General features: G+C 33.8%; 1 protein-coding gene across 1 annotated transcript in view; it reads right to left on the minus strand.

Annotated features, from left to right (window-relative positions):
* LOC110444189 (CUB and sushi domain-containing protein 3-like) overlaps window positions 1-11,976 on the minus strand; it is an 85,325-nt gene extending 73,349 nt beyond the window's left edge. Inside the window, exon 1 of the mRNA XM_021488597.1 lies at window positions 11,085-11,976. Within this exon, the coding sequence (XP_021344272.1) occupies window positions 11,085-11,195 (111 nt within the window). The 5' untranslated portion in view covers window positions 11,196-11,976. The remainder of the gene's footprint in view (window positions 1-11,084) is intronic.
* Between the last annotated feature and the right edge of the window lie 931 nt (window positions 11,977-12,907).

The following is a 12,907-nucleotide window of genomic DNA, read 5'->3' on the forward strand; positions in this document are numbered from 1 at the left end:
TGTATTGTATTGTATGTATTGTATGTATTGTATTGTATTGTATTTATTGTATTGTATTGTATTATTGTATTGTATTGTATTATTGTATTGTATGTATTGTATTGTATGTATTGTATGTATTGTATTGTATGTATTGTATTGTATGTATTGTATTGTATGTATTGTATGTATTGTATTGTATGTATTGTATTGTATGTATTGTATGTATTGTATGTATTGTATTGTATTGTATTGTATAAATTGTATTGTATGTATTGTATTGTATGTATTGTATTGTATGTATTGTATTGTATGTATTGTATTGTATTATTGTATTGTATGTATTGTATGTATTGTATTGTATGTATTGTATTGTATGTATTGTATGTATTGTATTGTATTGTATGTATTGTATTATTGTATTGTATTGTATGTATTGTATGTATTGTATTGTATTGTATTTATTGTATGTATTGTATTGTTGTATGTATTGTATTGTATTATTGTATGTATTGTATTGTATTATTGTATTGTATGTATTGTATTGTATTATTGTATTGTATTGTATGTATTGTATTGTATGTATTGTATGCATTGTATTGTATGTATTGTATTGTATGTATTGTATTGTATGTATTGTATAGTATTGTATTGTATTGTATTTATTGTATTGTATGTATATTGTATTGTATTGAATAGTATTGTCTGTAAATATATCTCGTGTTTGAAACCGATGGGTCAAAAGACCTAAGGTAATAAAGACCTTGAACATTGTAAGGATTATAAATAAAATAACATTATCAGTTTTTTGGTATGTGTTATTATAAAATTGTATCATTTTGTGTTTGTGTGTATTATAATAACGTTGCATTAGTTTGTTTTGATATGAATTATAATAACGTTGTTTGAGTTTGTTTTGGTATGAATTATAATAACGTTGTTTAGTTTGTGTTTTTATGAATTGTAATAAAATAGTACAAGTTTGATTTTGTATGAATTATAATAACATTGTATTAGTTTATTTTGGTATGAATTATAATAGCATTGTATTAGTTTGTTTGTGTATGAATTATAATAAAATTGTTTAGTTTGTGTTTTTATGAATTGTAATAAAATAGTACAAGTATGTTTTTGTATGAATTATAATAACGTTGTTTGAGTTTGTTTTTGTATAAATTATAATAGCATTGTATCAGTTTGTTTTTATATGAATTATAATACAATTGTATTAGTATGTTTTTGTATGAACTATAATACAATTGCATTAGTATGTTTTTGTATGAACTATAATACAATTGTATTAGTATGTTTTTGTATGAACTATAATACAATTGTATTAGTTTGTTTTTGTATGAATTATAATACAATTGTATTAGTATGTTTTTGTATGAATTATAATAGCATTGTATTAGTTTGTTTTTGTATGAATTATAATACAATTGTATTAGTATGTTTTTGTATGAATTAAAATAGCATTGTATCAGTTTGTTTTTGTATGAATTATAATACAATTGTATTAGTTTGTTTTTGTATGAATTATAATACAATTGTATTAGTATGTTTTTGTATGAATTAAAATAGCATTGTATCAGTTTGTTTTTGTATGAATTATAATACAATTGTATTAGTTTGTTTTTGTATGAATTATAATACAATTGTATTAGTATGTTTTTGTATGAATTAAAATAGCATTGTATCAGTTTGTTTTTGTATGAATTATAATACAATTGTATTAGTTTGTTTTTGTATGAATTATAATACAATTGTATTAGTATGTTTTTGTATGAATTAAAATAGCATTGTATCAGTTTGTTTTTGTATGAATTATAATACAATTGTATTAGTTTGTTTTTGTATGAATTATAATACAATTGTATTAGTTTGTTTTTGTATGAATTATAATACAATTGTATCAGTTTGTTTTTGTATGAATTATAATAGCGTTGTATTAGTTTGTTTTTGTATGAATTATAATACAATTGTATTAGTATGTTTTTGTATGAATTAAAATAGCATTGTATCAGTTTGTTTTTGTATGAATTATAATAGCATTGTATTAGTTTGTTTTTGTATGAATTATAATATAATTGTATTAGTATGTTTTTGTACGAATTATAATACAATTGTATTAGTATGTTTTTGTATGAATCATAAAAACATTGTTTAGTTTGTTTTTGTATGAATTATAATAACATTGTATTAGTTTGTTTTTGTATGAATTATAATACAATTGTATTAGTAATGTTTTTTGTATGAATTAAAATAGCATTGTATCCGCTTGTTTTTGTATAAATTTTAATAGCATTGTATTAGGTTGTTTTTGTATGAATTATAATAGCATTGTATCAGTTTGCTTTGGTATGTTTTATAATAGCATTGTATTAGGTTGTTTTTGTATGAATTATAATAGCATTGCATTAGTATGTTTTTGTATGAACTATAATACAATTGTATTAGTTTGTTTTTGTATTAATTATAATACAATTGTATTAGTATGTTTTTGTATGAATTATAAAAACATTGTTTAGTTTGCTTTGGTATGAATTATAATAGCATTGTATTAGTATGTTTTTGTATAAATTATGATAGCATTGCATTAGTTTGTTTTTTGTATGAATTATAATACAATTGTATTAGTATGTTTTTTGTATGAAATATTATAACAATGTATTAGTTTGTTTTTGTATGAATTATAATAACGTTGTATTAGTTTGTTTTTGTATAAATTATAATAGCATTGTATCAGTTTGTTTTTGTATGAATTATAATACAATTGTATTAGTAATGTTTTTTGTATGAAATATAATAACATTGTATTAGTATGTTTGGTATGAATTATGATAGCATTGTATTAGTTTGTTTTTGTATGAATTATTATACAATTGTATTAGTATGTTTTTGGATGAATTATAATACAATTGTATTAATATGTTTTTGTATGAATTATAAAAACATTGTTTAGTTTGTTTTTGTATGAATTATAATAACGTTGTATCAGTTTGTTTTTGTATGAATTATAATACAATTGTATTAGTATGTTTTTTGTATGAATTATAATAGCATTGTATCAGTTTGTTTTTGTATGAATTATAATACAATTGTATCAGTTTGTTTGGTATGAATTTTGATAAAATTGTATCAGTTTATTTTGCATCAAACATGGTTCACGATTAAATTTTCAAATATAGGGGACAGTGGGAAAAAAACGACCGGAAACACATCACGTTTACCGCTCCCTACGGAAGCGTATAGAATAATATTTTTGCAGCATTGGTGTAAAGTTTTATCATTTTAAATAACTGCATCATTGTACATATAGATCGTTTGAAACATTTCACCAAAAGTTACAAAGTCGAAGTAACCATTTCCAATATGTACCTGACAATACAGTATTGAGGACAACGTAAACACATTTAATTCAAACGTCCCAACAAATATATATTGATTTTTTTTAAATCACGAAAACTTTAAATCGACACCTCGGCATCATGAACAGCTTTACAAACAGGTGAAATCAATTCATACAACATAAACATGTAAGTGCAAAAAAAACAAAATAACAAGTTATTTTGAAACCTCTTTTTCTACTTTCTCTAATCAAGGAAATCAACATGACAGTTTTGATCGACCATAGATAACATTTCGACATTTAAATCTCCACTCCTCACTTTGTGGTTCATGTATATAGATTTACCATCTACGCTCCCTTGCCTCTGGATTTTATCTATTTAACCTAACATTATATTAACTCCTTTATCGTTTTAATGGGGAGAAATCAATACATAAGCCATGCTTCTGATGGGGCCATGGGTCTCCTGTAATTGCTCTTTTGTATAACACTGATATTTTTTTTCATGCGTCTTTTTTTTCTTTCGTTTGTTTAAGATTTATGAGATATGTAGAGACCATGTTGCAACAGCACTAAATATCACACCTAAATGTGGATGGCTTCCAGCACAATCTATACTGGCATTGACGTCCAGCACAATCTATACTGGCATTGACGTCCAGCACAATCTATACTGGCATTGACGTCCAGCACAATCTATACTGGCATTGACGTCCAGCACAATCTATACTGGCATTGACGTCCAGCACAATCTATACTGGCATTGACGTCCAGCACAATCTATACTGGCATTGACGTCCAGCACAATCTATACTGGCATTGACGTCCAGCACAATCTATACTGGCATTGACGTCCAGCACAATCTATACTGGCATTGACGTCGAAGTTACCTGGGTGGTACTTGTATTAGAAAGGAGCTAATCTTGGGAACATTTACCAGGTTTTACGACCTCCTTGTTGACAGACCTTTTAATATCGACATAGAACGTCGAAAGATACATTAAGACGGGTTTTTTTCATTTCATAGAATAAACGTGAAATACTCTGTATTAACAATAGCATTTATATATATATTATAAAAATAAAAGGGGTCCTAGCACACTACCATGCTGGACACCGGCGTTTGTGTTACCAAATAATAGCATATGCATGCAATTGTAACACAATGGAAGACGAGGTACATTCCTTTTTCTGTTGTATTTAGAACTCTGACAACAGGAAATTGTTTTCTCGAAAGAAATACAACACTAAGTGACATACGAAACGTATAAAACATACATCATCTAATGAACCGAAAGGAGTCCCTTTATTAATAAGTCAATGCGGACGATGGGCTTGCAACGTGCATACGTTTCATAATAATGTTTACATTTGCAGTTCGATCCGTTTAATGTATACTGTTTAGATGAAAATGCAAAAACTTGAATTAAAAAATTGTGCCAGATCCTTAACTAAGTCAATGCAGGCGACAATGTACCACTGGATAAGTCAATGCAGCGGCCAATGTACCACTGGAGAAGTCAATGCAGGCGACCATGTACCACTGGATAGGTCAATGCAGGCGACAGTGTACCACTGGGTAAGTTAATGCAGGCGACAATGTTCTGTTGGATGAGTCAATGCAGGCGACCATGTACCACTGGATACGTCAATGAAGGCGACAATGTACCCCTGGATAAGTCAAAGCAGACGCCAATGTACCACTGGGTAAGGCAAAGCAAGGGACAATGTACCACTGGTTAAGTCAATGCAGGCGGCAATGTACCACTGGATAGGTCAAAGCAGGCGTCAATGTACCACTGCATAAGTCACTGCAGGCGACAATGTAGCACTGGATAAGTCAATTCAGGCGACAATGTACTACTGGATAAGTCAATTCAGGCGACAATGTACTGCTGGATAAGTGAATGCAGGAGACAATGTACCACTGGAAAAGTCAATGCAGGCGGCAATGTACCACTGGAGAAGTCAATGCAGGCGGCAATGTACCACTGGAGAAGTCAATGCAGGCGGCAATGTACCACTGGAGAAGTCAATGCAGGCGACAATATACCACTGGATAAGTCGATGCAGGCGACAATGAACCACTGGGTAAGTCGATGCAGGCGACAATGAACCACTGGGTAAGTCGATGCAGGCGACAATGTCTCACTGGATAAGTCAATGCTGGCGACAATGTACCACTGTATAAGTCAATGCAGGAGACAATGTACCACTGGCTAAGTCAATGCAGGCAACAATGTACCACTGGTTAAGTCAAAGCAAGCGACAATGTACCACTGTATAAGTCAATGCAGGCGACAATGTGCCACTGGGTAAGTCAATGAAGGCGACAATGTACCATATGTATTGTATTGTACATACAGTGTATGCGACAATGTACCACGGGAAAAGTCAATCCAGGCGACAATGTACGTATTGTATTGTATATACAAACGTGCATACGTTTCATAATAAGTTTTACATTTGCAGTTCGATCCGTTTAATGTATTCTGTTTAGATGAAAATGCAAAAACTTGAATTGAAAAGTATGTGCGAGATCCTTAACTAAGTCAAGGCAGGCGACAATGTACTACTGGATAAGTCAAAGCAGACGCCAATGTACCACTGGATAAGTCAATGCAGGCGACAATGTACCACTGGTTAAGTCAAAGCAAGCGACAATGTACCACTGGATAAGTCAATGCAGGCGACAATGTACCACTGGATAAGTCAATGCAGGCGACAATGTACCACTGGGTAAGTCAATGCAGGCGACAATGTACCACTGGATAAGTCAATGCAGGCGACAATGTACCACTGGGTAGCATATATTATGGTATACTTCTTAAATTGCTGAACACTGGAATGATAAGTCATAAACACAGAAAAACCTTTAATTACCCAAGGGTTCTCGGAACACCTCTAACTAGCCAGGGGTTCTTGGAGCTACTCTAATTAGTCAGGGGTTCTCGGAGCACGACGGAGCATATATAATTAGTCAAAGTTTAAGGTTCATTATTCGTATGAGATTAAGGTGAAAATGTTCATTCACATATAGAAAATTAAAGCAATTATGTAAAGCAGGATGTCCGTATCTTTAAATCATATTCATAAATATATTCTGTACCACAATGATTCTTCACCACAATGCGAACACATGCAATTAATTAATGTGGAACAGAAAACATTGAAAGCGACTTGTCTTGACACACAATACGTATTGTATTGTATCTACAATGTATGTTACGTATTGTATTGTACATACAATGTATGTTACGTATTGTATTGTATATACAATGTATGATACGTATTGTATTGTACATACAATGTGTGTTACGTATTGTATTGTATCTACAATGTATGTTACGTATTTTATTGTATATACAATGTATGTTACGTATTTTATTGTACATACAATGTATATTACGTATTGTATTGTATATACAATGTATATTACGTATTGTATTGTATATACAATGTATGTTACGTATTGTATTGTACATACAATGTATGTTACGTATTGTATTATATATACAATGTATGATACGTATTGTATTGTACATACAATGTATGTTACGTATTGTATTGTATCTACAATGTATGTTACGTATTGTATTGTATCTACAATGTATGTTATGTATTGTATTGTACATACAATGTATGTTACGTATTGTATTGTATATACAATGTATGTTACGCATTGTATTGTATCTACAATTTATGTTACTTATTGTATTGTACATACAATGTATGTAACGTAACGTAAACACAAAAAACCCGACATAAGTTTCCCCGGGGCCCTAGAAAACACAGAACCCCCGACATAGTCCAGACACAAGTTTCCCCGGGCCCCGAGTCGAATTGTCTTTTACATTTTTAAACGTTCAATAAGAGTTTGGATTTTAGGAACTTTCAGGGGGGGGGGGAAACTAAGAAGATTATATTTTTATTTCAACCAAAGATACAGTTTTTGACAATGTCTCGGGTTTTTTCTCATTTATTTTCTCTTATATTTCTAATTGAATTTCAAACACTTGATCACTATTGCCCTATACATCGGAATAGTCTGTATTCACAAAAGTATGAATCATTTGATGTTTGAAACTTATGAAAATAAATCAAGAAAAAAATATATCTTATTTGGTTTCAATCTTTTGTATTTTAGAGTCAAATGTCTAAATATCACATTTTCTTTCCGTTTTCAAGGGTTAGTGTTATACGGACAACAGTGCCGATAACATCTTGTTGACTTTCAATAATACGGATTGTTACCATATCACACTAGTAACAGATGAATCAGAGGACAGTTTTATCAGAATTGTACTACAAGTAAAAGACAAAGTGAGAATAAGTCATAAACCAGTTAAGATCATCTTTAGAAAATCCCAGGATAAGTTCAGTTTACCATACACTACACACATTGATCTTACAGAAGATGAAATAGGGTATCAGAAACGTCTCGTTTTTCCATTATTGTATGTTAGTAATATTTTCCACATGAAATTCATTTTAATATTTTGATAGGGACAAGTATCACCTGATGTTTATCTAAGTTGATTTATCGTCCATCGTTTCTATGTTAAAATATTCTGACGCGTATTAATATTTTCAATTTGATCACGGAGGGGACAATTGATGACAAAATGTCACAATACAATCAGACCATCTCGTAATTGTTCATTTTCTCCTAAATCAAGTTAAGGTTTCATAACAACAGATGTATGTATTGTAACAGGTGATCGTCAAACGATAGGACGGATAGCCATTCGGCGGATAAAGGCGCTCATCACGGCGCTTCTTTGTAAAAATGTTGGTATTACGATGATGTTTCAATTATTTCACTTCATAGACAATGACGAAACATGCTATTCAGTGTGAAATGTTGGTATTACGATGATATTTAAATTATTTCACTTCCGATTAGTGATGACATTTTCGCGTTACATGTTATTTGGGGTGACATTTTAGAGTTATATATTATGAGTGATAGCATTTTCGCGTTACACGTTATTTGGAGTGACATTTTAGTGTTACATATTATTAGTGATGACATTTTAGCGTTACATGTTATTAGTGATGACATGTTAGCGTTACATGTTATTTGAGGTGACATTTTAGCGTTACATGTTATTTGAGGTGACATTTTAGTGTTACATATTATTAGTGATGACATGTTAGCATTCATGTTATTTGAGGTGACATTTTAGCGTTACATGTTATTTGAGGTGACATTTTAGTGTTATATATTATTAGTCATGACATTTTCGCGTTACATGTTATTCGGGTGACATTTTAGTGTTATATATTATTAGTGATGACATTTTCGCGTTACATGTTATTCGGGTGACATTTTAGTGTTTTATATTATTAGTGATGTCATTTCAACATTACATGTTATTCGTGATGACATTTGAGTGTTTTATATTATTAGTGATGACATTTTCGCGTTACATGTTATTCGGGGTGACATTTTAGTGTTACATATTATTAGTGATGGTATTTGTACATCGAACGACATTTCAACATTACATGTTATTCGTGATGACATTTTAGTGTTTTATATTATTAGTGATGACATTTCAACATTACATGTTATTCGTGATGACATTTTAGTGTTTTATATTATTAGTGATGGCATTTGTACATCGAACGACATTTCAACATTACATGTTATTTGTGATGACATTTCAGCGATACAACTTACTTGGCTGTCAAATGTATCGTTATTTGATGTTCGGAATGACATTTTTGCGTTATATATTATTTGGGATGACGTTTAGCATTATACGCTATTCGAGATGAAACTTTAGCGTTTAATATTTCATGGAACGACATTTTAACGTTTTAAATTATTCGGGACGAAATTTCAGCGATACATTTCAGCCTTACATAATTTTCAGGGTGATATTTTAGCGTTAAAAAAATTCAGATGGACAATTCTAAGCGTTTACATGATAGTCGCAATGTCGTTCTAGCTACATCTATCAACCGTTCACGTGCTATTTGAAATGTCATTTTAGCTACATATATTATCCAGGGTGGCATTTTAGCGTTCACGTGATATTTGAAATGTCATTTTAGCTACATATATTATCCGGGGTGGCATTTTAGCGTTCACGTGCAATTCGGAATGTTATGGTAGCGTTACAGAGCACTTGCAGTGGATTCAAATTTTATCACTATGAAAATATTGTATTTCCAACTAAATGTTTACTGATAACATACAAAATCAGTACTTTGTTCGTATATCTGAAGATAGGTATCACATCCACTTAGGATGGTACATGAATAATGGAGAAGTTAAGCGAGTATGAGTACATCAAACATATCTCATCCACAAGAAATCGTGTTAATTATGATATTTTCAAAACTATGATTCCAACATAAACACACATTTAGGTTTCCTAATATACACAGCCACGACAAGATATTTCCCAAAAATCCCCCAACATGCACGTGGGTTCCCCAAAAACACACCAACACAAGGGTTTCTCCAAAAAATAAAGACCAACACTAAAGTTCACCAACATACACAAACACATGGGTTCCCTCAACATAAACCAACAAGAGGGTTCCCCCAATATACACCAACACGAGGGTTCCCCCAACATAAACCAACACTAGGGTTCCCCCAATATACACCAACACGAGGGTTCTTCAATATACACCAACACGAGGGTTTCTTCCACCTTGCACTAACACGAGGGTGCTCCCAACATACACCAACACGATATTTCCCTAAAATAAAGACGAACACGAGGGTTCCCCAATATATACTAACGCAAGGGTTTCCGCAACATATACCAACCAACACGAAGGTCGAAGGTTCCTCAACTTACACCAACACGGGGGTTCTCCCAACTTATTCCAACCTGAAGGTTCCCCAACTTACACCAACACGGGGATTCCCCAAACTTCCCCCGAACATACACCAACATGAAGGTTCCTCACGCAGGCCAACACAATGGTTCATGTTATCTGGGTAAACTATTAAAGAGTTAGTCACGAATAGTGACTCGGTAAATTTAAGTTTATCATCAGGGCTTGATTTTTAGGGTAATTTAAATAGGAAACTTATGTAGATTAATGACGCTGGCTTATACTGAGCCTTTGGGTTTTTGTGCTTTGTGTACTAGTATCACTTCCCCGTCAAGAGGACTGCCCACGCCCCACGCCCACTGTATGTAGCTGGTGCCAGGAAATGCTCGCGTATTTACGTCCGCTACACGTGTAAGAAGTCCATTGAGGGACACTTATGTACGCCACAGTATGTATAGCAGCGTCGACGACACATTGACAAGTAAAATCAAACCTACATATATTTATAACGTCTACTTCTACATACTTATCAGTAGAACCTGACGCACATGTATACATAACTCTGTACATCTGTGACGTACACAGTTAATGGTGATGTAATTATAGATGGTTACATAAATATCATATACCAATTATAAACATCTGAAAGTAGCCCTGGTATAAACAGTAACCTGGCTGTACGTTAATTAGGTATGACCTGAGTTCAATGTGGTCAATGGTCATCCACGGTACTAGTATACGTACAATAAAAGTATACTGTATCCGTGTATAAATTCCGTGTTATGGTGTGTATGTGTGTCTGTTTGTAGAGGGAACTGGTGGCTATTTATCAGAGTACGTCATCCTAAAAGACCCCCGAGCTGACGACTTGACCTCCCCTGCGTCATAGATACTCCGCCCCTGTAGTAAAGCTGCCGTCACCTGTTTTGACGGATGACCAGCGGTGATATTTACCTGTGTGACAGCTAAGACTGAGGACAACGCCGAACAGATTGACCAGAGAACCACAGTAACCACAATAATCTTTGATCCTAGTTTGGACATCAGCTGAAAAGTAATGTCCATTTGATTGCGGCACAATTTCGGACACTTCCTAGAGTCCGATAATTCATCGGACTGGCCTCAGAACGACTAGATAGGTAAATCCCATGGTATAGAAAAACTAAATTCCAAATATTTCCGTCTTGACATTGGTGGACGAGTGAAGTATAATAATGCCATATCTAGCTCACACATGACTCGAAGCTAGTGTGTGTACATACGAGATAAACAGTGTGTACAGCTTATCCGTGTATTCACATCCTACACTCGTAACTTCCCTCCATCATTCACCGACGTTCACATGCTTTAAAAAATCACTATTGAAATTTACACGTTTCCTCCTATGTATGCCGTCATCCGTATAGCGTCGAAGTGGAGCGACACCACTAATCGTAATACGAGAGTTTTGCCTCTGAGGAGCCAGGCGGGGGATCCCTAGTTCCAGCTAATTCCCTGTAACGAACCCTAACGTTACTGAAGGCCCTTGTCCCTATGTTCACGTGTAACGATAGGCTCTGTTATGAGGCGTGTTATTATATTATCGACTATAATTCCTGGTGGTGTTAGCCCCATACCAGCAGCCCCAACACTGTCTATCATCACGTAAGATCCTAACCAATAGGAGCTCGACCTGTCTCCCATTCATACACTCGCGGCTACCTACATTCACCAGCGTACAACAACATATAGTATAACAGTGCAAAAATGTCTGGCTTTCCTGATTCTTTGTCCTAAATGAACGTTTTGCGTGTTGTGGCCCTGACAAAGAGAGTGTAGTAGTAGTAGACTAGTCCTGTACATACACCATTATTGCTAGCTATCAGATAGACCTGTCTGCCATCGAACGCACTCAACTGAGTTATTATGGGTGTGGTCGCTTATTTGCCTATCATTTCCCCATATAAGCGGGCTCTGAGGTGAAAATCGACACGCTAAGAGGGTGCCCTTACCATACTTTAAAAAAATAATAACCTCATTCGTTATGTCAAGTTTAATTATGGCATGAGAAATGGCTCATTATGTGCACGTTGTTATGCTGTGGACGGTTCACTTTAAAGCTCGCGTGCTTTGTGACTTCTCTTGTGTTTATGACATCTAGGATGTGTGATCGATCGTAAATTGGTCAACACCAGCGTAGAGGGCAACCACAGTGCTAACACGTCAGGGACTATAAACACCTGGTAAGAGAGAAGTCACAAGTAAACCTCTACAGTCCGACATGTCAGGAACTATAAACACCTGGTGAGAGAAAGTCACACGTGGACCTCTACAGTCCGACACGTCAAGGACTATTAATACATGGTGGGAGGAAGTCAGACATACACCTATATAATCCGACACGACAGGGGCTATTAACACCTGGTGAGAGTCACATATTAACCTCTTCAGTCCGACACGACAGGGGCTATTAACACCTTGTTGGAGAGTCACATATTAACTTCTACAGTCCGACACGTCAGGGATTATACACCTTGTTGGAGAGTCACATATTTACCTCTACAGTCCGACACGTCAGGGACTATTAACACCTAATGAGAGAAAGACACACGTGAACTTCTTTATTCCGACACACTACAAGGCCAAATGTAGCTTATGTATCGTCCGAGACGTCAGGATAGACATGAAACGGATATGTTACTAACTGAACCAGCTAGACAAACACTAACATTTATTTCATACTTTGACGATTATGACGCGTTACAACATACGTGATATTGATGGATTTGGCGTTACAA

This window comes from Mizuhopecten yessoensis, unplaced genomic scaffold (assembly GCF_002113885.1).
Source record: "Mizuhopecten yessoensis strain PY_sf001 unplaced genomic scaffold, ASM211388v2 scaffold2023, whole genome shotgun sequence".
Taxonomy (NCBI): Eukaryota; Metazoa; Mollusca; class Bivalvia; order Pectinida; family Pectinidae; genus Mizuhopecten; species Mizuhopecten yessoensis.